The sequence below is a fragment of the Miniopterus schreibersii genome (genome assembly GCF_964146895.1).
Source record: "Miniopterus schreibersii genome assembly, chromosome: 18".
Classification (NCBI taxonomy): domain Eukaryota; kingdom Metazoa; phylum Chordata; class Mammalia; order Chiroptera; family Miniopteridae; genus Miniopterus; species Miniopterus schreibersii.
Genome location: NC_138121.1, coordinates 32,227,728 through 32,253,805, shown reverse-complemented (window position 1 = coordinate 32,253,805; position 26,078 = coordinate 32,227,728). Strand labels below are relative to the sequence as shown.

The 26,078-nt window shown below is 54.5% G+C and overlaps 1 protein-coding gene across 2 annotated transcripts in view; it reads left to right on the top strand.

The window, feature by feature from the left end:
• The first annotated feature begins 296 nt into the window (after positions 1-296).
• The window catches only part of SLC12A3 (solute carrier family 12 member 3), a 34,930-nt gene continuing 9,148 nt past the window's right edge, over positions 297-26,078 (top strand). Inside the window, exons 1-23 of one of the 2 annotated variants that reach the window (XM_081118576.1) lie at positions 297-602; positions 1,032-1,175; positions 3,102-3,177; positions 3,875-3,970; positions 4,346-4,485; positions 4,873-4,983; positions 5,881-5,992; positions 6,191-6,321; positions 8,640-8,724; positions 10,286-10,440; positions 10,721-10,828; positions 11,252-11,375; positions 13,748-13,849; positions 14,588-14,743; positions 15,393-15,492; positions 16,184-16,295; positions 16,515-16,655; positions 17,449-17,555; positions 18,876-18,958; positions 20,000-20,077; positions 20,599-20,700; positions 21,651-21,762; positions 23,611-23,697. In XM_081118576.1, coding sequence (XP_080974702.1) covers positions 321-602; positions 1,032-1,175; positions 3,102-3,177; positions 3,875-3,970; positions 4,346-4,485; positions 4,873-4,983; positions 5,881-5,992; positions 6,191-6,321; positions 8,640-8,724; positions 10,286-10,440; positions 10,721-10,828; positions 11,252-11,375; positions 13,748-13,849; positions 14,588-14,743; positions 15,393-15,492; positions 16,184-16,295; positions 16,515-16,655; positions 17,449-17,555; positions 18,876-18,958; positions 20,000-20,077; positions 20,599-20,700; positions 21,651-21,762; positions 23,611-23,697 — 2,744 coding nt within the window. In that variant the 5' untranslated portion in view covers positions 297-320. Of the gene's footprint in view, positions 603-1,031; positions 1,176-1,456; positions 1,679-3,101; positions 3,178-3,874; positions 3,971-4,345; positions 4,486-4,872; positions 4,984-5,880; positions 5,993-6,190; positions 6,322-8,639; positions 8,725-10,285; positions 10,441-10,720; positions 10,829-11,251; positions 11,376-13,747; positions 13,850-14,587; positions 14,744-15,392; positions 15,493-16,183; positions 16,296-16,514; positions 16,656-17,448; positions 17,556-18,875; positions 18,959-19,999; positions 20,078-20,598; positions 20,701-21,650; positions 21,763-23,610; positions 23,698-26,078 lie in introns of those variants that run through there. The other variant, XM_081118577.1, reaches the window with a different exon arrangement.

The window sequence follows — 26,078 nt, the reverse complement described above, 5'->3', positions numbered from 1 at the left end:
CTCATCGCCAGGGGAGCTCTGGAGCTGGGTGGCCCTTCACAGCTGGGGCGGGGCACCAGGCCTTTACACCCTGCCCTCCATCACAGGCGGGGTCACAGGCAGGGTCACAGGCCGCCATCTCAGCGGTCACATGATCACAGGGTGGGCAGGACAGCAATAGGCACGTGCTCTGCCCCCCACCCAGTCCAGGGACCCTGCTCACCAGCTGTGGGCGGTTTGGGCCAACCTCCCTGCCTCCTCTCTGCTGCTGGCCCAGCCTATAAAGCCACCCTGCGCGTCCCCGCCGACCCTGGCCCCCTCCCCTGACACTCAGAGCCACAATGGCAGAGCTGCCGGCGTCTGAGACGCCCGGGGACCCGACTCTGTGCAGTGGGCGCTTTACCATTAGCACCCTGCTAGGGGGTGATGAGCCCCCACCACCGGCTGCCTATGACAGCAGCCACGCTAGCCACCTGACCCATGGCAGCACCTTATACATGCGAACCTTTGGCTACAACACTATTGACGTGGTACCAGCCTACGAGCACTATGCCAACAGCGCCCTGCCCGGTGAGCCCCGAAAGGTCCGGCCCACCCTGGCTGACCTGCACTCCTTCCTTAAGGTAAGCATCGTCTCAGAAGACTGGCCCCTTCCCTACTGTGTGGCCTTGGCCCAGTTACCTAGCCTCTCTGAGCCTCGGCTCTGTCATCTATGCCATGAGGATAAATGCCTTCCTGATGGGTGGAGAGGCCCAAATGAAATGTGGACATGGGAGCTGTGAAGCTCTGGGCACATGTTGTCCGGTCACTGGCAACCCAATCAAGCAAATGAAGGTTGCCTAGAGAGGGAGTGAGCTCCCAGTCGGTGGAAGCATGCAAACAGAGGTTACACACACCTAAAAGAGATGGAGAGAGGAAAGGAAGGAGGGGCTGCACTAGTGAAGAGGCTTGCTGGGTTTGCTGCCTGGGAGGCTGGGCTGTGGAGGGTGGACGCCTGGGAGCTGCCTTGAGACCCCTGCCTGCCTCACCTGTGGTCTCGGGGCTCCCGGCAGGAAGGCAGCCACCTGCACGCCCTGACCTTTGACAGCCGGCCCAGCCACGAGATGACGGATGGGCTGGTGGAGGAAGAGGGAGGCGCCAACAGCCAGAAGAGCCCTGGGGAGCCCGTGCGCTTCGGCTGGGTCAAGGGGGTGATGGTGAGTTGGGTGTAAATAGGGTGCTTGGGAATGAGTGTGGGGAAATAAAGCTTGGGCCAGCCTCAGCTCTGACCCTCAGGCCCTAGTGGCCGGGCCAAAGGCCATCCCGGGCTTCAGTTTCCCCATCTGCATAGTGACCTCAAATTTTTTCTGATGTTGTACTTCCTGACCTCCTTTTACGACTCCCATACTGAGACCTGGCCCTGGGGCAGATCTCTTTTTGGTTACTCACATGTCCTGTGACCTTGGACAAGTTACTTAGCCTGTGCCTCAGTTTTCTTATCTGTGAAATGATGAGCATTAAACCAGTCAATGAAGGTAAAGTGCTCGGAGCAACGCCTGCCTTGGAATTAGAAGAAACTGCGTTTCCCCCTAAGGACCACCAGGAGGCAGCACTAAACACATAAATCCACAAATGTGCTTTTCTCATTGCCCGAGATGGGAAGAGGGAAAGTTCGCTGTAGTGTAGAGCGCCAGGAAGTCTACAGACAGCAAAGAATCAGGTGAACTTGGCTTCGGAAGACGTTATGGGACTTTATAGAGGGGGTTGCATGAGATTTAAGAGAAAGCTTTAGTCTCTCTGGGAGGCAGTGGGCCTGGGTTCTGACCTTCCCTGCAAACTGCCTGCTGGCTGTTCTCCATCTGTAATGATAACATAAGAAAAATTCAAACCTGTGAAGAATTTTTGTGAGTTTATTTGAGCCAAATTGTGGACAAATGCCGGGAAGCCAAAACCTCAATGGATTTAGAGAGTGCTCCCGAGAATGGCAGTTTTGCACCTTGCTTTATAGATCACAGTCAAAGGGGGGAGACGTAAGTGGGTTACATGAAATCCACTGGTGATCGGTTAGGGAGGCGGGAGAAAGCAAAGCGGGGAAACCTCTGGGACTGGCTAAAAAGTAAAATGATAGACACACACTTCTTTTATACATAGGCCATTACAGGATAGTTAACAATCCAAATTAACAAGATATCAATAACAATGAGAGGGTTTTTGGTCTCCACCTTGGTGCATTGAGGGCCCCGAAAAAGGGAAAATTACTTTGTTTTGCAAAGGTATGTTAATCAGGTATGTTATCTCAGATGGAAAAGACAGCCTACGGGCAGTTAAGATGAAAATTAACCTTTGTTAGGGAGAAATACTGCCTTAGGACCTGACTACCCACCAGAAGCTGCTTTTAGTTTTAAAGAGTTTTAATTTCAGACCATCCTTTGTGGTTACTTTAGGTCTTGCCTCCCCTGACCGTGTCAGGTTTAGTATGTGGCCCCTTTTCGTCCACAGACCCATGAGCCCCACTCCACTCCCAGAGGTTCATATCCAGATTCTGGATCTCCCTCCTGATCTGAGCCCAGCATGGCCTGTTCAGCATCTCAGAGCAGATGGAGGGCCTTAGAAATCTTCCACAGGCCCTTTTCCCAGCCCAAGACCTGACTGGGGCAATACCTTCCCACTGGGAATTTGAGCCTCAGCTGAGGCCTCTGGCTCTGCTTTAAATTTGGAAGCTGAAGTCACAGCAACCCGAGGCCTGATTACTCCCTGTATGTGGGGCATTGGCTCAGCATTCACTGAACTCCCCCTAAATGCTAGGCCCTGGGCCAACAGCTGGCTACTGGGGCCATGGCTGGGGCTGCCAAACACAGGATCCTGGGCTTGGAGTAAGGGAGGGGTGACGATGCTTGCAGCCCATCCTCAGGCCTCAATGAGAGGGCAGGAAAGTGGGGAGAGGGCAGGTGGGTCTCTGGGCTCCCTTCCCTCCCTGCCCCATAGCACAAGAGGGGCATCAGAGTGGGTAAAGCAAAGAAAGAACCCAGGTGACTGCTAGGCCTAGGTGCCCGATGCCATGCTGTGACGGGACAGGGACTTGTGTATTTGGCCTTGGGGTATCTGGCCCCCTCAGGTGGCCTCTGAACCCCCTCTCCTCCCAGATCCGTTGCATGCTCAATATCTGGGGCGTGATTCTCTACCTGCGACTCCCGTGGATTACGGCCCAGGCGGGCATTGGTGAGTGCTGTCCTTGGGGAGGAGGGGAAGGTGTGCTTGAACTTGGACTCCAAAGACCCTGGGCCCCTGTAGTGACAGAGGTCAGGGTGGTGTGGAGAGGAGCATGGGGCATGAGGTCAGCAGGCCTGAGGGCTCTCCTTGGCTCTGTTTGCCCTCAGCAAGTCACTTAACCTCTTGGAGCCAATTTCTACTATGGAGCATCCAGGTTAGAAATTCCCACTCTGGACAGAACTGTGTCCAGATGCTAGCTCTATGCCATACTGTGTGACCTTGGACAAGTTTTTTAACCTCTCTGAGCCTTGGTTTCCTCATCAATAAAAGGGGGGTGATAATTGTCTCTACCTCACAGATTTATTGTGGGGTTTCTATGATGCGCGTAAACAGCACAGGACTTGGCACCCAGAGGTGCTCACCAAGTGGTAACTATTACCTTATTTTTTAATATTAAAGGAGGGCACCTTCCCTTCCATACCTAATGGTCCTTTGCGTATTGCTCAATAGCTCCCTGACTATTCAGGGTAGTCCAGGAGGTAGACAGAGACCCATTTTCCAGATGAGTAAACAGAGGCTGAGAGAAGGGAAATGATTAAATTACGTGGCGAATCAGTTGACTGACTCATGTTTTTCACATGGCTCCTTACCTGGGAAATGCCCTGACTGAGTTTTGGGGTGATCACATCCCCACCTATCCCCACAGTGCTGACCTGGATCATCATCCTGCTCTCTGTCACGGTCACCTCCATCACTGGCCTCTCCATCTCGGCCATCTCCACCAACGGCAAGGTCAAGTCAGGTGGGCCCCACCCTACCCCACTACTGCCTTTTCCCACCCCACCTCCTCTTATAGGTCCCCCAGGCTTCACCCCAAGAATGGGTGTCTGAATGGCTCCCCATCCCCACCAAAACTGGGACACCCCAAGCTGCTCCTTCTGGTTCCAGGTGAGGACTTTGGGCAGGCTCCGCACTCACGTACACACACACACACACACACACACACACACACACACACACACACACACACACACATGCATGGCCTGGGTTGTTTCCTGCGCCGTGGGCCCCCTGGAGTCCATGGTCACCCTCTCCCAGCCTCGGCTTCTGCCTGCCCTAGTCCACCCCAGCCAGCTGACTCCTCTGGTTTCATGGCTCCTGGCTCTGTCCCCAACAGGTGGCACCTACTTCCTCATCTCCCGGAGTCTTGGTCCGGAGCTAGGGGGCTCCATCGGCCTCATTTTTGCTTTCGCCAACGCTGTGGGTGTGGCCATGCACACAGTGGGCTTCGCAGAGACGGTGCGGGACCTGATTCAGGTGAGGCCTGATCCAGGTGAGGCCGGGGCTGCCCGGGGCAGAGGGAGCCCACAGCCTATCTCAGTCTCCTTCACCCAATCCGAGCTGGGCCTTCCTTGGCCCATTTTGCCATCAGGGACCAAGGCCACGGTCTGATCGCTGTGGGTCATCTTGACAATCTCATCAAAGAAAGACCATTACCAGAAGTTTCCTTCAGGGGTGCGTGTTGCCTTTAGGGCCAAATTGCCCAGGCCCTGCAGCAAGTACTCCGGAGGATCTATTAGCAGGGAAGGTGTTTGGGTCTGTTTTCCTGTGAGAGGGCACCCAGAAATGAGCTGACTCAGGTGGAGGAGTCTGGGGGGCAGGGTTCAGAGGGCAGCGGGCAGCCTGACTGTTCCCTCCCCCCAGGAGTACGGCTCTCCCATCGTGGACCCCGTCAACGACATCCGAATCATCGGCGTGGTCACTGTCACCGTGCTGCTGGCCATCTCCCTGGCTGGCATGGAGTGGGAGTCCAAGGTGAGGACAGGGTGTTGGAGAGGGGACATGGGAGTGTCAAGTGGAGAAGTGGGAGTTGTGAGACCGAGTCCTGCTCCTGGCTCTGCCTCTTCTTACCTGTATTCGCAAGGCTTTAAGATCTGCTGCCTGGACAGAGACCCTAAGGAAAGGGCCTTAAACAAGAGTCATTCATTTCTCTCTCCTGTAACAGTCCAGGCGTCCCCGGTTCCTGGGGCTTAGGTACCCAGACTCCTCCATCCTGTGTCCTCTCCAACCCTGGGTATGACTCTCATCCACCTGGTCGGTGATGGCCACCATCACGTCCGCAGTCCAGTCAGCAGGAAGGGAAATTACCTCTTTGCTCATCCCAGGGCCAGAACTTGGTCTCATGGCCACACCTAGCAGCAGGGGTGCTGGGGGACCGTGGTCGTCATTTGAACCCATGTCCAGCCAACAATCAGAGGGTTGGCACCATGAAATGGGGAAGGACAGATGTTGGGCTATAGCTGGCAGACCTGGCTAGATCTGGCCCCCACCATCTCCCCTCCGCTCACTCTGACTTCCAGCTACACTGGCCTCCCCCCCCCCCGCCCCTTGAGTGCACCAAGCTTCTGGCTCCATCATTCTGATGCTCACTCCTCCTGTAGGACCCTCAAAGACACCTTTCCAGGCCACCCTGCTAAAGTAGCCCCCAACCCAGCCCCCATCACAGCCCTGTTCTCACTCTATATTCATGTTCCCCACCTGTCAGCCAGACAGGAGCCCTGTGATAGCGTCAACTCCTAGAAGAGAGCCTGCAGCATGATGGTGGCAAATGAGTGACTGAGTGAATGAGAGAGGGAGGGACCTTGGGCAGGTGCTCGGGTGCCCTGAAGAGATGGGGTCAGGCCCTCTGACCTCTAGGTCCTTTGTTTCCAGGCCCAGGTGCTCTTCTTCCTGGTCATCATGGTCTCTTTTGCCAACTACTTGGTGGGAACACTGATCCCCCCGTCCGAGGAAAAGGCCTCCCGAGGCTTCTTCAGCTACCGGGGTATGTGCAGGTTGGGGCCCCTGCCCATGGGGACAAGGACAGTCTGCCCACCAATCTGGCCCATTCTGTGGGCACTGGAAGGATGGGACCCCCGACTCCAAGGCCAGGAGCTGCCATCGAAGCCCCCTTCCTGCCCAGCTGGGCTCACTGAGGAGGCAAAGCCCTCCAGGTGGCCTGACTCAGGCCTTGGTTTTCCAGGGGACATTTTTGTCCAGAACTTGGTGCCCGACTGGCGGGGCCCAGATGGCAGCTTTTTCGGGATGTTCTCCATCTTCTTCCCCTCGGCCACAGGCATCCTGGCAGGAGCCAACATCTCTGGGGACCTCAAGGTGAGCAGCACGCCCATCCCTCCCTCTTTCTGGCCCACCTACCAGGGTCTCCCACTGGGCACTGAGCCTGGCACCACGGGGCCAGAGTTTCTGAAATCCAGTCCAGTCCAACTCAACTCAATCCAAGTCAATGCCACTCACTCGGTTCAGTTCTCAGCTTGTTGGTTGACACCAGCAGCTCTCTAGGCCTTGAGAGCCACCCCCGAAAGGAGCTAGTTTTCTCCCTAGTTCGTGGGAGTCTCAGCCTAAGGGGAAGACTGACCCAGCTTGACCTTTTGAAATTCGGACTGGATCCCGCACATCTTGCTGGGCCAACATCCTCCCAGTGCCCTCGGCTCTCTTGATGCAGGCAGGCTCCTCAGCTCGGTGTTCAAGGCCCCAACCACTGTTGCCACAACCATGACCCCTGCCGCAGCCCCAGGATCTACTGCTCTGCCTTGTTCTCCCCTAGCCTTTGCCTCTGCTCTCCAGGACTCCTTACCCCTGTTTCTTTACCTCGTAACGTCTGTTCCTCTTTCAAATAACACTTCCATCCTTACATCTCTCCCAGTGCTTCCGTCAGCGTCATGGTCCCCAGTATAATGATGTCAGGACTTTCATGTCTGTCCCCCTGCATCTGGAGAGCTGAGGCCTACCTCTGTGTCTCTATATCCAGCTAAGGGTCGGACATATGCAAGGTGCTCAGGACATGTTTGTTGAGTGAGTAGTGGTGAAACGTAGCAAATGAGAGGTGTGAGAGCAGAGATACAGAGTGCTGTGACTTGGGGGACAAGGAAAGACCTGTGGGCAGGGGCTCCAGCAGAACCTGTGGGTAGGGGTGGGGGTGGGGGTGGGGCTGGAGCTGGGCTCCGGGAGAGGAGAAAGCCGGTGGAGTCTCTGGCAGGCGGATCGAAGGAGAGGGTGGATGGTGAGGCTCCTGGCTCAGCGCTGGAAGCCCTTCAGTCTCCAGTCCCCCTCCAGAGGTGCTCCTTGGTGCATTTCCTTAAATGAATTACTAATCATGCATTGGCAACAATCTCGAACCTTCGCCCTAGAGGTGCACAGCGAGGCCTGGAAATCAGAGAGCGGCCGCCTTTGTCCGGCTCCTCTCCTGTCTCCAGGAGGCAGCCGGCAGAGGCCTGGCCCACCTACCTTGAGGTCCCTGCCAGGTCTGGCTGTGCTCAGACAGCTGGGCTCCCCTCCCAGCCCTGTTAAAGATCCTCGTAGCCTGGGGATTTATCTAGATGCTTCATCAAGCTTCTTAGGTTACAACTGGCCCAGTGTGCTGGCTTCGGGGCCGGCAGCTGTCTCAGAGCTGGGTGGTGGGGGCACCTTCCCTCTGTCCTAAATGCCCTCAAGCCCTAAAGGGGCCTTCCCTCCTGGATCCTGCCCTCTGTCCATCCCAAGGGACAGCGTGTCCTTGGCAGAAGAGCAGCTCATCCCTTTCATGGAGACTTTATGCAAATTTCTTAAAACCTCTCTGGGCCTCAGCTTCTCCACCTGTAACACGGGGCTGACACAGCCCCCACTTCTCAGGGCAGGGAGTGAGAATTCAATGCGCTAATTTGGGTAAAGTACTTAGAATAGAGGAGGTGCTAAAGACTAGCTGCCAAGGTCATGGTCATTGTTACCACTGGGCTTGCATGGCGCCTTTTTTTTTTAAAATGTTCGCTGGAGGATGTTTTTTCCATTGCTTTTCAGAGAGAGTGGAAGGGGGAGAGAGAGAAAAAACTTGATGTGAGAGACACACATCAATCAGTTGCCTCCCTACCAGGACCAGGGATTGAGCCTGCAACCGGGGTACATGCCCTTGGCTGGAATCGAACTCAGGACCCTTCCGTCCGAGAGCTGACACTCTAACCACTGAGCAACACTGGCCAGGGCATGGCGCCTCCTTCTTAAACATTATCCTCCTGGCAGCCGCAAGGGCTCCTGCCACCATCACGCTCATGTTACAGAGGAGCCAGCCGAGCTCAGAGAGGGTCAGGGGCTGGCCCAGGGCCACACACACAGGGGGCTGAGGATGTGAGTTTCTAGAAGAAAGAAACCTCAACTTTATCACAATAATGTCACTCAACAGACATTTCTTGAGCACCTGCTTTATGCCGGTGTCTTGGCTACAGCAATACCTAAAACAGGCATGGAGCTGGTTGGAATTCCTCTCTCAGCTTTGGGCTCCCAGGCCCTGGATGTGGTCTAGCCCTGTGACCTTGGTTGTGTCTGTCCTCTGTAAGTCCTCAATGGCGAAGTTCCTTTTTCTTTGTGCCCCATCCCGAGCCTGAGCCTCGGACAAGGGCAGGGCCTGGAAGCGCTGATGCCGTCTCTGCCCCCCTCCCCAGGATCCTGCTATAGCCATCCCCAAGGGAACACTCATGGCCATTTTCTGGACCACCATCTCCTACCTGGCCATCTCGGCCACCATCGGTAAGTAGCCGGCCCAGACCACTGGAGGGGGTCACAGAGTGGGGTTCAGCTAACAGGGAGAACTGGGCTGGGAGGGCTTTGCAATCCCAGAAGGCAGAGCCTTGGACCTTATTTTGAGGGCACCTTGGTGGTGACCAGAACATCTTCATGGGGTGGTGGGGGACCAGGCTCTTTAGTCCCTTCAAATCTGAGGTCACAGATTCAAGGGTGTGAAAATCCTACAGAACAAATTATGTTCTGACTATAGGAATAATAGTAGTGTTACCAGCGAGATGAGACCTTGGTTCTTGTCCTCTTGAAGGAAAGATTTCAATCGAGAGGCAAAGTGTAGAAAAGCAAGGAAAAATGTATTGGCTGCAGCAAAAACACTTAGGACAGTGAAACAAGGAAGGGCCTAGAAGAAGCCCCAGGAGAGCCCAGGCCGGGCGGCTTTGGCTCACTGGGAAGTCAGAGAGAAGGGGGCCCTGGAGACAGGTTCAGGGGTTAGCCTGGGGTGAGCTGCCGATGCCCATTGCTCCCCTGGTTGCGAGTCTTGTGGGGTCCCTTGGAGTTTAGGAGATGCGTGCCTGCGGGGGAAGGAGAGTGGGGAGGGAATGGCAAGGGCATGCTCCCTGGAGGGAGAGAGCCCCAGGGCCTTCTTCGTTTTCAGGGATTTTAAAGGCTGGGCATTTAGAGGAGGTCTTAGGGAAGGATCAATAGAATAGAATATTCATCAGCTTTATGCTGATGTACCAAATGAGATTTATTCTCTTTTTAAAAAAACGCTTTTATTGATTTTTTTTTAGAGAGGAAGGAAAGGGAGAGAGAGATAGAAACATTCACATCAACATCAATCTGCTGCCTCCTGCACCTCCCCTGCTGGGGATCAAGCCTGAAACCTGGTCAAGTGCCCTGACCAGGAATCGAACCTGGACCTCATGGTGCAAAGGTTGACGCTCAACTGCTGAGCCACACCAGCCAGGCCTGCCCAGCCCCTTACTTGCCTTATCACATTTAATTAGGGCGCTGTCACTTCCACCATTTTACAGAGGAGAAAACAGGGCTCAGAGAGGTTCAATGACCTGCCCAAGGTCACACAGCCACTGAGTGGTGGAGCCGGGCTCTGAACCCAGGCCTGAGCTGCTGACAATTGCCTCTCACTGAGATCCTCACAGGTGTTCTTGCTCCTTGTGAGGTAAGCTATTCACAGGTGGCTAAGGGACATGGCCCAGGTGACAGCCAGTCATGGCCTGACACCCAGGTCTCCACTTTAAGGAGGACATTGTGACCTTAAAGAGGTCACCTGAGCTTGCTGTGCCTCTGCAGAAAGACAACAAAGTAATAGTAATACCTGCTTCCCAGGTATTGTGCCTGTCACATCATAAGAGCTTCCTGTGTGTTAGATAATATCATTGTCATTATTATTACATTGTCATATAATAATTATCATTATTATTACCATCATATTATGTCAGCAGCCTCTCCCCCTCTGCAGAAGTGTCAGCATTTGGGGGATGGGATGGGATGGGAGGAGAGGGGAGGGGAGGGAGACAGACCTCCCCACGCCCTCCCTTCTCGTCAGGCTCCTGTGTGGTTCGTGATGCCTCTGGGAGTGTGAACGACACAGTGACGCCCGGCTTGGGCGCCTGCGAGGGGCTGGCCTGTGGCTATGGCTGGAACTTCACAGAGTGCTCCCAGCAGCACAGCTGCCACTATGGCCTCATCAACTACTACCAGGTACGTGAGACCTGGGCCGGGAAATCAGCCCTGCCAGGCACAGGGGGGGGCGGGCTGGGGATAGCTGGGTCCCAGGCTTGGAGGAAAGAGGTTTGGGCTCAGGTGGGGGTCACTGGGCCCAGTCCCTGTCTCAATAGGCACTGGATCCCAGGGTGATGGTTGCAGACTCAGATGGAGGCATCAGGACCCAACCCTTGCTGACAGAGGGGACTGGGGTGCCCAAGGTAGGGGCTCAGGCCCATCCCCCACCATGCTGACCCTGAACCCCATGTCGCTGCAGACCATGAGCATGGTGTCAGGCTTTGCACCCCTGATCACGGCCGGCATCTTCGGGGCCACCCTCTCCTCTGCCTTGGCCTGCCTCGTCTCTGCTGCCAAAGTCTTCCAGGTGAGTCTACAGAAGTGGGGACTGGTTAGTGTCTAGGAGGCCCAGGTGCAAGAGTCCCCAGGTGCCAGCAGGTGTCATGTGATGGGGGTGTCTAGACTGGAGGAAAGGGGGCTAGTGAGCCGACTCGCAGAAAGCAGCCGCCTTCCTCTGGGGTGTTTGAAGAGCACCTGCATCTCCCACCCAGACTCTCCCGTGCACAGCCCGATACCCTGTCTGCCACCCCACCGTCGGGTTTCACCTGATGCCACCCACTTCTCTCGTTTTCCCCTTTGGCTGTCTTTGTGGTGAGGTGGGAGGGGGGGAGATCACTCCCAGGTAACACAAAAGCCAGGTCAGGAGGGAGCTAGCAGGACCTGGGGTCCAGGTGGCTGCAGGGGAGGGGGGGCCCGGCCACAGGCTGAGCGCTGTGTCCTGTGCCCACAGTGCCTGTGCGAGGACCAGCTGTACCCCCTGATCGGCTTCTTCGGCAAGGGCTATGGCAAGAACAAGGAGCCGGTGCGTGGCTACCTGCTGGCCTACGCCATCGCGGTGGCCTTCATCATCATCGGTGAGAGGCTGGAGGCTGCACAGGGGCCTGGCCTCTCCTGGCGGCTGAGGGCCACGGCTCGGGGCTTCTTTCCCTTCTGCTCACCCGGGTGCCCAGAGCCCAGCCAGGCCTGGCAGGTGTCAACGTAAGAAACATTCAAACCTGTAGAGAATTTTTCTTAGTTTATTTGAGCCAAACTGTCAATTGCTGAGAAGCAAAATCTCAACGGATCAAGATAATGCTCCAGAAAATGGCATTTTTGCACCTTATTTTATATACTAAAATCAAAAGAGAAGACGTAAGTGGGTTACGTGAAATCCATTGGTGATAAATTAGGGAGATGGGAGAAAGCAAAGCGGCGAAACGCCTGGGATTGGGTGAAAAGTAAAAAGATAGACACATAGATCTTTTATATAGGTGGGCGCAGGATAGTTAACAGTCAACCATTAACTCAATAACAGTAACGATGAGAGGATTTGTGGTCTCCACCCTGGTGCATTGGTTGTGCCCTGAGGGGTCCATAAAAAGGGGGTTATCCTGACATTCCAAAGGTATGTGATTGTAGATGCAAAAGACAATAGACAGGCTCAGTTAAGGTGAAAGCTGAGCTTTGTCAGGGAAGGTTCTAACCTAGGACATCACAACCCACCACAAACTGCTTTTAGTTAAAAAGTTTTCATTTCAGACCATCCAATGTGGTTACTTTGAGTCTGTAAGGCCGCCACACAGGCCTCCCCTGAGCTTGTCAGGTGTAGTGTGTGGCCCCTTTTGGCCACATAGGTAACGGGCAATTGGTGAATATCTCAGTCGAGTGAGGCCTTAGCTGGAAGGAGAACTTGGGGAGGTCATGTGGCCCCTCCCCCTTCCCCTATACCCAGGCTTGGTGGCTCCCACACCATGCCAGGCAGGTGAACCCTCCTATTTTGTTAGGGGGAACCCTCTCTGCTTTCCTTGGTTCTGCATTCCTGGGCCCTGGCAGCTGGGACCCCACCCATCCCACCTCAGGTCAAAATTAGCCCCAGGACACCTTTTGAGCATAGGACAAGCTGACTGGTCCCCTCCTTAGAGCTGATGCAAACAGTGGGACCAATATCTCTGTAGGTGTACTAACTAGACAAACCTTGTTTTGCCCACTGGGAGCTGCTAGATCCCTTGGGCTTCAAGGTAGGGGATGCCCTAGGAGAAAGATCCCAGTTCATCAGTGAGTTGGATTGACTTTCTATCCTGGCTTTACCATGTGACCTTGGACAAATCACTTCACCTCCTTAAGCCTTAGTTTCCTCGTGTGCAAAATGGGAACAATAGTGCATAGCAGGTGTGCCCCAGATGGCAGGAAGTGTCCATAGTATACATGTACACAAATGTGCATACATACATTCATTCATATACGTATGCTCTCACGTGTGCATGCTCCCCAGTACTTCCTGATTACTTAGCCAACAAGTCAGAACTTGCTAGGAGAGAGGTGGCCACTGAGAGCAAGGGCAGTGGCCATGTCTTGGCATGATGACTCCTTGGTCCCACTCCCTGTGGACAGGAATGGGACAGGGTCGGCTGTTGGTGGTCCTGTGATCTTGCCACAACTGAATCCTTGCTTCTCAGGCCAGCATCACCAATCCGTGAGACTCACTCTAATGGTCCAGTCATTTCCACTCAGGGGATCTCTCCAGGCACTGGACACTCCTGGGTCCTGAACCAGGTGGGAGGCAGCAGGACCACACCCATGGGATGGAAACGTCTAGTTAGGCTGGTGATCCTGACCCATCTCGGTTTCCTGCTCACCCTGCAGTCCACCCCGACTTGGATTTGGTGTCTTTTTATCTGAGGGTATGACCAGACCTCAGACTGAGGACATGGCCTCAGAAGGTCTGGGGCAGGGCTCCTGTGGCCATTCAATGGAATCATATATGTCAGGAGGTGCTTGTCTTGTTTTGGGAGCCCCACAAGCAGGCCCCGAATTTTATATGGAAGTTTGTCCGGGGATGCAGGGGGCAGAGAGGGAGGGGAAGGAGCCACTTCTTGAGTGGGTCCATTGTGAGGGCCACTGTGATATGGTCTCAGGGCTTCAGATCAAAGATAACATGTATCTTGGCTCTTACTATAATTTGTGATCACACAAAAACTGACAGCCCTTGTCCTTGGTCACCCCATCACCAGGTGGGGTCTACTCTCACAATGCCCTCTATCTCCTTAAAAACTGGCAGTTTACAGTTTACAAAACATTGGCCCTTTGAGCATCACAAAATGATGGACCCATTTCACAGATGAGAAGGTTGAGACTCACTGAGCCTCAGAGGCCTGTCTGGGGCCTCCCACCCTTTGACAGTGGTGCCAGGTGGTTCCTTGGCAAAGTTGCCCAACAGACTGTTCTCTCTCTCCCTGGGTCCCTGAAGCCGAGCTTAACACCATCGCTCCCATCATTTCCAACTTCTTCCTGTGCTCCTACGCCCTCATCAACTTCAGCTGCTTCCACGCCTCCATCACCAACTCACCCGGTAGGCAGCCCCTCACCCCTCCATGGGAGGCGGCTGGGGAACGAAGGGGGGAGCGGGAGGCACGGACGCAAGTGGGCAGACCAAGGTCACCTCTCAAATCGAAACCAATGAAAGGCACCACGTAAATAATAATAGTAGCTATCCTTTATCAAGCACTTACAATGTACACCGTACATGGATTCCTGTAGTGCTTACAGTGTACAGAGGTTTTCCTGGTACCTTCCTCAGCCAACGTCTGATGCCCCAGAAGAGGAAGAGAATTGCCCAAAGTCACAGGCAGGGTGCCAGCAGGCTGAACACTGCACAACTCTAGGGGGCACCACTCAGACATCATAGATTTGTATGTTTATTATGAAAATTTACTGATGGATGGCAGTAAAGAGTCTTGAGGAAGACTCTCTAATTAGCCCCAAATTGCTGGGGGGCTGGCCACAGGCCCTGGTGCCGCCTGCCGTGTGGCTCTGCACCAGCCGCGGGAGCTGGGCTAATGCTGCCGCTGGACGCCTCGGAGCCGAATTTGGCTGGATCTGGGCGCCTCCTCCTCAGTGTAGCCTGTCGCCATGGCAGAATTCTGGCAAGACAGGCGTGTGGGCCTCCTGGAGCCTGCAGGCCCAGCCCCAGGAGGCAGGGTGGGTGGGCGGGCACAGGCTGGGACCCCGGCTCTGGGCACTGTTGGCATTGCCACCCAGGCCCTGGCCAGAGGGCTGAGCGCGCCCACTGACCCCTGTCCCAATCCAGGCTGGAGACCCTCATTCCGATACTACAGCAAGTGGGCGGCGCTGTTTGGGGCGGTCATCTCTGTGGTCATCATGTTCCTTCTCACCTGGTGGGCGGCCCTCATCGCCATCGGGGTGGTCCTCTTCCTCCTGCTCTACGTGATCTACAAGAAGCCAGGTGAAGGCAATCAGCTGCTGAGGGCCTAGGTGTCCCCTCCTTCCCCCGAGGCTGCCAAGCAGGCTGTCCTGCTCTCGAGCCCAGCTAAAGGGCCTGCATCCGGCCCTGGGCTCCCCATGGTGGGAGGGGCTATGGGAATGTTCTCACTCAGAGCCAACACCTCCACTTCTAGACCCTCCCCCGGGCGCCCAGATCCGCCCTCCTGAGAGTGGCCAGCCCCCTGGTGTACACACCTAGGCTGAGGGGCAACCAAGGGCTGGCTGATTGTAAGGCAGGGACAAAGCATGACACATACACAGGGGTGTCTACATGCATGCAGGCAAGGATGCTGGGGTGATGCGATCTGGGGGGGTTTCAGAACTCCAGGGAAACCTAGAATTCTACATTTGAACTTGGCCTTCCAGGTCATGGCAAAGGTCTGTTTGTCAAGGGAGGGGAATATTCTGTAGAGTTGAATACCTCGATGTGTAGCTTTTAAAGATGTAGCCATATGGTATGTGCAAACGTTAAGAACAGACGTGGAGGCTGTGCCCCCACCAGGCGGCCCTGCTCCAGTGGGTGCTCCGTGTGTAAGGAATGCCACCACTCCCTCCCTCTGCATGCCTGCTTTCTCCCCGTGGTCTCTAATCTTGTGCTCCCCGCTCCCCAGAGGTGAACTGGGGCTCCTCGGTCCAGGCCGGCTCCTACAACCTAGCCCTGAGCTACTCAGTGGGCCTCAACGAGGTGGAGGAACACATCAAAAACTACCGGTGAGCATGGCCTCTGGCCTCCTGGGACCCAGGGCCACCATGCCCTGCTCCGGGAGGCTCCAAGACCTGCCACTTGATGTGGGCAGCCCCTGCCAGACAGGGAGCAGAGGTAGAGGAGCACCACCTGTCTGTCGGGGGACCCCGGTTGACATTTCCAACCAAGAGGACCAAGCAGGTGGAATGGTTAAGTAACTGGCCCCAGGTCACACAGCTGAGTGGCCAATTTTGGCTGGCTCTTACTGAGTCTGGTAGTGGCCCTTGACCACGATCCTTGGCTGCCTCTTGACTCAGAGGTTGTCACCCACCCAGATGACACAGTGATCTCGTAAGTGATGGGCCTCCCTCCTCAGTCTTTATTCTTCCCATCACCATGCAGGACTAGGCAGGAGCACCAGGTGGAGTAGTAAAAAGGGTGATTTGCCCAAGTGGAGCATTTGGTGGCCTCAGGAGGAAGGACAAAGGAGACACAGTGTGGTGGCCACCACAAGATCTGGAAGGGCCCCGAAAGTCACCCTTGAGTCATAGACAGGAAGATGAGGTCCAAAGTGTGTAGGAACCTGCTGGAGGCCACACGGTGGTTCTAAGAAGGGAGACCAGGAGGTGGTGGAAATCCTGGGTGTCTGCTTTGGCATCCAGACCCCCTGTGGGCTTTGTCCCGATGGCTCATGCCCTTTTCCCTTCCCCTCCTCAGTCCCCAGTGCCTGGTGCTCACAGGGCCCCCCAACTTCCGTCCGGCCCTGGTGGACTTTGTGGGCACCTTCACCCGGAACCTCAGCCTGATGATCTGCGGCCACGTGCTCATAGTGAGTGCCCCCTGGAGGTGAGGTGGGGCCGCACTCCCTCGGGGGCCTGGGGCCAGATGTCCACCCACAGGGACATCACCCACCCCCCTCTTTCCCTCCCCTATGTCTGGAAACTGGGTGCTGCAGCGTCCGGGGGGGGGGCAGCTTCCAGGGCAGGAGAGGGGCTGAGTTTCAGGCCAGAGGGCAAAGGCAGCTCCTAATGTCACCTGTGCCTCCCAGGGACCCCGCAAGCAGAGGATGCCTGAGCTCCGGGCCATCGCCAACGGGCACACCAAGTGGCTGAACAAGAGGAAGATCAAGGCCTTCTACTCAGATGTCATTGCCGAGGACCTCCGCAGCGGGGTCCAGGTTCTCATGCAGGTGTGCGGGTCTGGGGCTCCCCAGCTGGTTTTATTACTTGGCGTGACAACCTGGAAGGCAGGACATCCTCAGGGCTGGTTGAAGTCCCTTTTGCTGCAACAGGAGCCCCACCTTCCTTGCCTCCCTAGATATGCTGCTTCGGGGCCCTTCTCCGAGCACACAGGACACTTGGAAGCTTGTGCAGGTGGTGGGACCGTGGGCTCATCTTGTTTTTGTTGTTTTTTTAAAGATATAATTTACCAATAGCAAAGTGAAAAAAATGTTACGTATATATTTTGATAAATGTTTAAATATTCCTCAAAATTAAAAAAAGAGCATGCAGGGTGTCCTTTTGGGGTTATAAAAATATTTGGGGGGTAGAGAGAGGTGATGGTTGCACAACACTGTGATTGTACCGAATGCCACCGAATTATACACTTTAAAACGGTGAATTTCACCTCAAAGTATTAAATAATATTTTAAACACTGAAATAAGAAGAGAGAACTATCAAAGATGTATGGATTGGATGACCCAGGAATACTCCAACTTGACATCCAAGTTCAAGTCCCTCGTTATGAGAAATAATTCGAGAGAGAAATAGGAGCTGGGATAATCCAGAACAAAAGGGACAGGCCACAGGGGATGGCTTTGGCTGTAGCTTTGCCTTTCTCACAGGTGTGTCCAGGCAGACGGGACCCTGGACGGGGGGTGTATTTCCTGGGTCCTCTCCACATGATGGAGAGCCCCGCCCTAGTCACAGAACAGGCCCCAGGCCTGTGAGCCTGATTCCTCACCTCATTCCACTCCCCATAGGCCGCAGGTCTCGGGCGAATGAAGCCCAACATCCTGGTGATCGGGTTCAAGAAGAACTGGCAGTCGGCTCACCCGGCCACGGTGGAGGACTACATCGGCATCCTGCAGTGAGTGAGGGCACGAGGGAGGCAGGCGTGGGGTCTGCTGATTTGGGCCTCTAGGGTTTCTGGGCCTTGGGAAGTGGAGGGGAAGCAGTGGTGACGGAGGGCTCGGAGTCGCTGGATCAGAGCTGAGAAAGGGATCAAGCAGGTAACACAAAGAGCAAAGCTGCCCAGGTGTGGGACTACAGGGAGCAGTGGGGACTGTGGCAAACTAGAGATAGCTACCTGGCTCCAGCCAATTGTGTCCAGGAGGAAATGTGGGCCAGTGTTGCCAGATCTAGTTTTACAGAGAAGTTGAAACTATGGGTGTTTAGGTGAAAATCTTGTGCCCTCCTGTGGGCTGCAGAGTAGCTGCAGATAGCCAGCCCAAGGAGCATGAAATCGTCCCTCTGAGCAAGAAGTGAAACCAGGCCTCTGCAGAGGTGACAAGCATGGGGAATGGGACTGGGGTAAACTCCCTGGGGTTAACTCCAAACCCTTTCTCATTTAGCTCTAGCTGTGCAAAGTCTGGAAAATGCACATCTAAGTTGCTTTTCTGCATTGATGTGGTACCGAGAAGCAGTGTGCAGTACTGGGCAGGCTGAGTGTTGGGGACCTGGGGCCTGCTTCCAGGTCTGCTGAGAACCAGCTGTATGGCTCTGAGTGGTGCCTCTCAGCTGCCTCTATCAGAGTTATAGCAAGAGGTGGTGGGACACCTGCTCTCTGCTCCCCCAGCTCCAGCATTCCAGGACTCCAACACCTGAAATGTCCCTGTCCCAGAGATATTAAATCGAGGGAGTCCAGAGAGGGTGACACTTAGCCTGTTATATCAGCGCTAATGGTGGACTCTCAGGCCAGTAAATATACTCTGATATACCTTCCATATAGACAACCTACTGCTCCCTTCACCAACGAAGCTGGTCTTGTGCACACACCTGCCCTTGGATAGGATTTACAGCCTCAGCTATTGAACTCTAACCCCAGTGGCCACTTCTTTAGTGTGTGACCATGGGCAAGTTACCCCCCAGAACTTGACTTTCATGTCTGTAAAATGGGGTAATAATTCCCATCCCCACCTGTTGGCATTATTCAAATGTACCAGGAGGACAGGGCCTGGCTTGAAGACTGGTCTGACTCAGTTTCCCCCTGAGTGTGGGGTCCACAGAATCCACAGTGCATCAATTGCAGAGCTAGAGGGTCCTGTTCTGCCTGCACACTTCACAGATGGGGAGACTGAGGCCCAGAGAAAGGGGATGGTGAGAGGCAGGGCCAGCTTTAGACATCTGGTCTCCTGGGGGCCAGGGGCTGGGGCTGAGAAGAGCCTGACCCCACCTCCTCTCTTTCCAGTGATGCCTTTGATTTTAACTACGGAGTATGTGTCATGAGGATGCGTGAGGGGCTCAACATCTCGGAGGTGATGCAAGCACACAGTGAGTGCACGCCCCACCTGCTCGGCACCCCTGTCAAAAACCGGGATAGGATCCCAGAAAGTTCTAGACACCAATTTTTTTTTAAGTGATAGAGGGAAGAGGAGGAAATGAGTAAGGAATAAAGGTCACGGACTCCTAGAAAGTCAGCTTTTGATGGTCCCTTAGAGCCCACCAGGTTTCCAAATGGAGAAACTGAGGCCCAGAAAGGGGAAGTGATCAGTTCAAGGTCACGCTTCCAGGTAGGGACAGATCAGAACTCAGAGCTCCCAGAGTCACAGTCAGCACTTTTGTACCCAGATGCACTAACGAGGACCTCATAGAGGGGCAAAAGGGAAAGAGGGGAGAGGAATGCCCGCATAAAAACACTGGACTAGGAAAGCACACGGGAGGGCCATGAAAACGGGACGTTTTGGTCTCCAAGACCGTCACCGGGGCACCGGGTAGGGATGGATGTGTTTAGCATTTAAAGTCACGTATGAATACGCAGACTCTGAATTAATGTGCAATAAATGACGTTTATGAAGACAAGGAGGGGAGGTGCTAGGGGACCCGAAAGGCGTGGACGCTGATTCCCGCAGGCAGGGCCTGGGTCTTGTCGCTGAGGCCGAGGCGTGCCCGGCGCAGGGCAGCTCGGGCGCAGAGGGAGCAAAACTAAGTCTGCCCTTGGGGAGCTGACGTTCTGGTGGGAAACGCAGTGGACCATGAGTCGCTTCAGACAGTATCACCAACGCAGGGCCCAGGTCAAAAAGCCCCTCTGAGCAGGAGGCCTTGTGCTGAGAAGGGGGCACTGGGGAAAGTCGCTCCTGGTTCTGGGACACCAGCCACAAGGAGCGTGGTGAATGAGGGTGGCCTGTTTGAGAGACAGAAGGAAGTGGGCGGGGCTGGAGCTGGAAGAGCAGGTCCGAGGGAGGCGGGGCCAGATCAGTGGAAGGTGAGGTGTTGGGACTTTCTTCCTCCGTAAGGGGGAGCCCAGAAGAGGAGGAACTGGAAGTGCCCAGGTGAGGACAGGCTGGGGACACAGCTGTTGTCCTTCTCTTGCAGTTAACCCTGTGTTTGATCCAGCGGAGGATGGCAAAGAAGCCAGCGCCAGCAGGGCCAGGCCATCTGTCTCTGGCACACGTCAGTCCCCACCCCACTCAGGGTTCGGGACACTCTCACCCTGTGTGGCAACTAGTGGGGGCCACATGGGAGCTTGGTCAAGGGCAGGAGGGACCTGAGACCTCTGGGGTCGGTTAACGGTGGGGGTGGGGGGGTGGCTTGGGCAGTATTAAAGACCACAGACCTGTGGGGGGAATTTGGGGTCTGGGCATTGTGGGAACCCACCCAGCGGGCTCTGGGCCCATGTCCCACCCCCTCCAAGGCTCTCTGGCCATGCTCAAATGTTCGGGGAGGGGCAGGGCTTCCTTCAGTCTTTTTCCCCCTGCTCTGGGAGGCAGGGGAACCCACAGTGCAGGAGCTGGGGCATCCTGTGGGCATTTGTGAGGGGCAAACCCGAATCTTAGAGTCAGAGGGGCCATTGGTGGCGCTCTGGGCCACTCCCCCACTCCCCAGGCATGCCCTCAACAGCTAGCTGTTTGCAGACAGACCAGGGCATTTGAATGTGCACTGCTCCTTGGTGACCTGCCCCTCTGGCCCTGCAGTGGATCCTGAGGCCCTGGTGCGGGAGGAGCAGGCCAGCACCATCTTCCAGTCTGAGCAGGGCAAGAAGACCATTGACATCTACTGGCTATTCGACGATGGAGGTCAGTGCTCCTTGAGCACTTGCTTTCCCCTTGGCCCTTCCCTCCATGACCCTCTGTCTCTTGGCATGCCCTTCCTGGCTGCTCTTGACAAGGTCTCTGGTGGCACCTCAGAGCCCTGCAGAGGGGGACGGGGCCCCTGGATCCCCCACTGGGCTTGGGGGAGCCTAGTTGGGCCCCTCTCTTGGCCTCCAGTTTTTCAGCTGTCAAATGGGAACTTATGGGGAGGAGCTGATGTCAACATGAGATGGCACCTTCAGCCTCGATGGGCCTCAGGGGTCGCAGCACATGACATAAATGGGGAAGATGGGCTGGTGCCCAGGAAAGCTTAAGAATACTCTTTACTTCCCAGTGAAATATACTCTTTCTCATTTTTCTTAAAAAGCATGGCTCAGCTTTCTTGTTCCAATCTCTGATAGAGTCTAGATAGAGAAATGGTTCTGCCCCAGCAGAGTATATCTGTGAGCTATAGCTACTGTGTCATAGTGCTTCACACTCTGTTTTATGTGGGTTCACCTAATGCAACTCCCAGGGAGGAACTATTATTAACTCCCTTTGCAAATAAGGAAACTGATGCACAGAGTGGTGAAATAATTTGTCCAAGGTTACATAGGCATAAGTGACAGCTGGTCCTTGCCTTGTGTGGGGAGATGACAGGGAGAGATGAAGGCTCCCACCCACTGGTCAAATTTTCAATCTTCAAGAAATGCCAGAGATCCTGATTTTCATGTGAAATCCCCCAGTTATTAAATGCCAGCTCACTTATTTAAAACCATGATGCAGGCCAAATAAACCTGAGCCCACAGAGCCCTGTCTGCCACACTGGGTTAGTCTGGCATATCCATTACACAGATGGGTAAACTGAGGTCCAGAGAGAGAAAGGGGTGAGAACCCAGAGAGTGCTCCACCCTGAGAGGATTTTCCTCTTGATTCCTGGGGCCCCTCCTTGCCAGGCCTCACCCTCCTACTCCCCTACCTCCTTGGCCGCAAGAAGAGATGGAGCAAATGCAAGATCCGAGTGTTCGTGGGCGGCCAGATCAACAGGATGGACCAGGAGAGGAAGGCGTAAGTGGGGAGCGGGCCATGTCCCCCTTTGGTAAGATGCAGACGCCCCAGGCCCAGCCATGACAGGGAGGGTGTTACATTTTATTATTTATTATTATTATTATTTTTAATATATTTTTATTGATTTCAGAGACAGGAAGGGGGAGAGAGAGAGAGGGAGAGAGAGAGGGAGAGGAGAGGAAGAGAGGTGGCAGGGGTCGGGCAGGTGGCACATGTGTGCCTATAATTGGGCAATTGTTGCTTTGGAGCAAGGTCCAGTGAGGTTGAAAGTGGTAGGATGGAGGACCCCTTGGCCTGTGCCACTCTAGGCCTATGGCAGGACCATATCCCCACGCCCCCATGTCCCAGTCTGCCTGAGTTAGGGACGGCCCAGCAGTCCCATCTGGCCGTCCTTGTCTCCATGAGAGCTTCCCCGCCAGAGCCCCTTCTTGGCAGTGCCCAGGAAGGGACACTTGGGAAAAGCGGCAGCTGCCTTCTCCGTGACCTGCACACGGCCAATCAGCGTCAGCCTCCTGCTCCAGCGGGTTTAGTTTGGCTCAAGGCCATGGCACATGGGGCCACAGGTTGTTCTTCACATGATGGTGTGAAAGCTCCTCCACTTCTTAACTGTCTCCACTCACCACGTCCTCTGCCCTCCCCGTGACCCCAAGGCCAGAGCCATGCCTCCTGCCAGGCCCTGCCAACCCCTGCCATCTTCCCACAGCCCTGCTTTCCTAATTTCATTCCCAAGTTCAGGGATCAGCAATGGCTTGACTGCCGGGCCCCAGCCTGGACCTTTCCTTCCCATAGCCCTCCACTGCTCCAGGTCAGCCCCCTGTACCCCATACCTTCGCTCGTTTGGACTCCCGTCCTGGGGTGCTTCCTTCCCTTCATCTAGAACTGGGGTATCTCCAAAGCCATTACCCAGGGACTCTGACACAACGGGGCTAGGGCCAAGGCAGGTGTATTGTTTACAGGCACCTTGGGTGATTCCAGTGCGAACACCCCTCTCCCATACCCTTTGGCATGTAATAGCCTCACCTACCATGCACTATCCAGCCAGATTGTCACCCCTGTGAAGCCTTCCCTGGTTGCTTCAAACCACAGTTGGCATCTCCTCCCCTATTGGACGCAAAGTCAGCTCCATCTGGCTTGCTACTCTTGGTTCAGTACTTAGTTCATGTGTGTTATCTTTGTTTCCCCAGCCACCCTGTAATGTCCTGTAGTTCACTTTCCCACTCCTTAGACCCTTGTTTCTCAAACTGTGATCCGTGGACCAGAAGCATCGCATCACCTGGGAGCTTGTCAGAAATGCAGAATCCCAGGCTCCCCCCCCCCCCCCCGAGCAGCTCACTCAGAATCTGTACTATAACAAGACCAGATGTGTAGACATTAAAATGTGAGGTATATGCCTGGTGGGCGTGGCTCAGCGGTTGAGCAGCGACCTAGGATCCAGGAGATCGAGGTTCGATTCCTGGTCAGGGCACATGCCCGGGTTGCAGTCTCGATCCCCAGTCGGGGGCATGCAGGAAGCAGCCGATCAATGACTCTCATCATTGATGTTTCTCTCTCTCTCCCCTTCTTCTTTCCTCTCTCTGAAATCAATAAAGATATATTTAAAGGAAAAAAAAGTGAGGTGTACCAGCCCGGAGCTGGTCACCAGGAACTGGTCAATTACTTTTCCATGTCAGCTGTCATCAGCTGACCTGTCCTATCAGAATTCATTTACCATCTGCCCCCTCCCAGGTTAGAATGCAAACTCCATGAGAGCAGGATTTCTTTTGCTCATTCACTGCTATATCCTCAGCGGACAAACAATAAAAATTCATGGAATGAGTAGACGCATTTAAAAATCTCTCCATCTTCCAGGATCATTTCTCTGCTGAGCAAATTCCGACTGGGATTCCATGAAGTTCACATCCTTCCCGACATCAACCAGAAGCCACGGGCCGAGCAGTGAGTTCTCTGTAGTGGGGTCCCAGGCAGGAGGGCCAGCTTGTGCTCTGCACACCCCTCTGCCCATCGCCCCTTTCTCTCTGGTGAGCCAAGGGCAGGGGCACTGTCCTTCTGCCCCACCTAGACTGGGCTCCTGGAAAGAAAGAGGAAGGATGGAGTTCGCAGCTGTTTATCTTCTGTCTTCGGGTTTGTGCTCCTTCCTTGGCATATCAGAGCTCTGCTCTTTGACAGAAGTTGACATTGATGCTTTTCTTAGAGCAAGTGTTTTTTAAGCTCCTACTGGTGCAGATCACGGCTGTTCTGCCACTTGAGCAGAAGCCAGAGTTTCAAACACAAAGGACCCCCACCCACAGACTCGGGGACTGAGGGTGTCTCTGGCTACATACTTCACGAGCCCAGGGGTCTGGGCTATTCGTAAAAGGCTGATTTTACCTTCACAGGTGACTAGTTTTTAAAATTTTCTCCAACTCCCACCCCCAAGATCCTGAGTCAGTAGGTCTGGGGTAGGGCCGAGAACCTGCATTTCTAGCACATTCTTGGTGCTGGTCCAGGCACCCCACTTTGAGAATCACTCTCTTATCAACAATCCACGTAAAGTACTTCACACAGTGCCCAGCCTAGAGTCAGTGTTCAGTAAATGCTGGATTTGTGGCTCTCGCCTACTCTTGGGACTTCTGAGCCCTGCATGTTGACCTTTCTGTGCACTCAAACTGCCCCCTTCTCCAGGTGTTGCCTAACTTTTAAGTTCCTAAAAATGGAATGTGACTGGCCCGGCTTATCCCTTCCTGCCAGGCCGAGGTAGACGTTACTGGAAACGCCATTTTCTGGCTACCTTTGGTCTAATTGGCCTTGGCCGGACGTGGCAGGGTCAAGTGCTTCAAAACATGGCTGGAGGGCAGCCCCTTCTGCAGGGACTGCTGCAGAGGCACGTCCCTGTCCCACTGGAGAGAAAGGAACTTGCGAAGGCCCCGAGGCAGCCAGTGGGGAAATGTTGAATAATCTGGGCAAAAATCCCCCTCCCCCCCATGCAATAGCAAGTGCTCAGACTTTGAGCAAACCCTGGTGTGAATTGTACGCAGCGAGGCTCAATTGTGGAGTCAGAAGGGATCGTGTCCTTTCATATTCTCAATTTCATATTCTTAAACTCAATTTCATATTCTTAAACTAAGACATTTACGATAGGATTTGCTTCATGTAAATCAATGTACTTGAGGTTTTGCAAGGCTTTATTTCCCCAGTGAAATAAGGTCCATCCTGATATTTTAGTCTTTACTTCTCCCTTCTCTCTCCCGTTACCCTCGGAGAGGGGAGGAAATCAGTTGGGAAGAAAGAAACTATTTAATGGTGATGGATATATTGACTCCTACCATTTGGCCTGTGCTTGGAGCACAGGGCTGTGCTTGGAGCTGAGGAATTTGCAGCCCTGCCCTCCAGGGGTTAGCCCAGCTCAGTGCAGGTTGATACAAGAGGTATCAGAATGCTGCAGAGGCAGACCAGGATGCAGAAGAGCACAGGGTCACCCCTGTGGGGGGGCAAAGCTTTGATGAAGGTTATGAACAGAGAGAGAGGGGGGAGACCTTCCCAGAGGGGAGGGCAGAGAGAGCAAACATGCAGACCCCATCCAACATCCCTGCTCTTTAAAATCCCTCTGCCCCTGGGTCTGCCTCCACCTCCTGGACTGTTTCTCCCCTTCCTTGCATTGCCCAACTTCTCCAAAGAGATGGCACACACACCCCTTCCTCCCCACTGATCCACTGAGCTCACTCTCACAGCGTCATTGGTGGCCTCGCATTGCCAGGTCCACAGAACCCCTCTGAGCTCATCTTTCTCTGTCTCTCAGCTGCATTTGACAGTGATCCTTCTTGAAACAGTTCTTGTGGCTCCCAAGACACCACCCTCTACTGGCTCCCTCCTACTTTGTGGTCTTTCAGCTTCCTCTGCTGCTTCTTCTTTACCTGAGTGACACTTGTTGGCATCCTTGGGGTTAGGCCCTGGGCCTTCTTCTCTTCTCTCTCTCGCCAGGTGAATGCATCCATCCACATGGTTGCACGTGGCTTCGTCTGAATGCCGACCAGTCTGAGTTTCTATCTTTAATGACAGAAGTCAGATCACACAGAACACCCTCCAACAGCTTCCTGTCTCACTCCGGGCAGCTAACAAAGGCCTGCCGACCTGTCTGTCTCGCCCTGCCCCACTCTCCCTTGCACTCGCCCTGCGCCCTTGCAGCTCCTCTGCTGCTCTTCAAGCAGACCAGGCTCACTTCTGCGCAGGGCCTTTGCACCTTCCCTTGTTTGCTGCAGCGTCCCTGCCCTGAGCAGGGCTGGCTTCGGAAGGACAGGCATCCTTGCGGTCCAGAGGCGTCCCCCGCCTCTGTGAGCCCC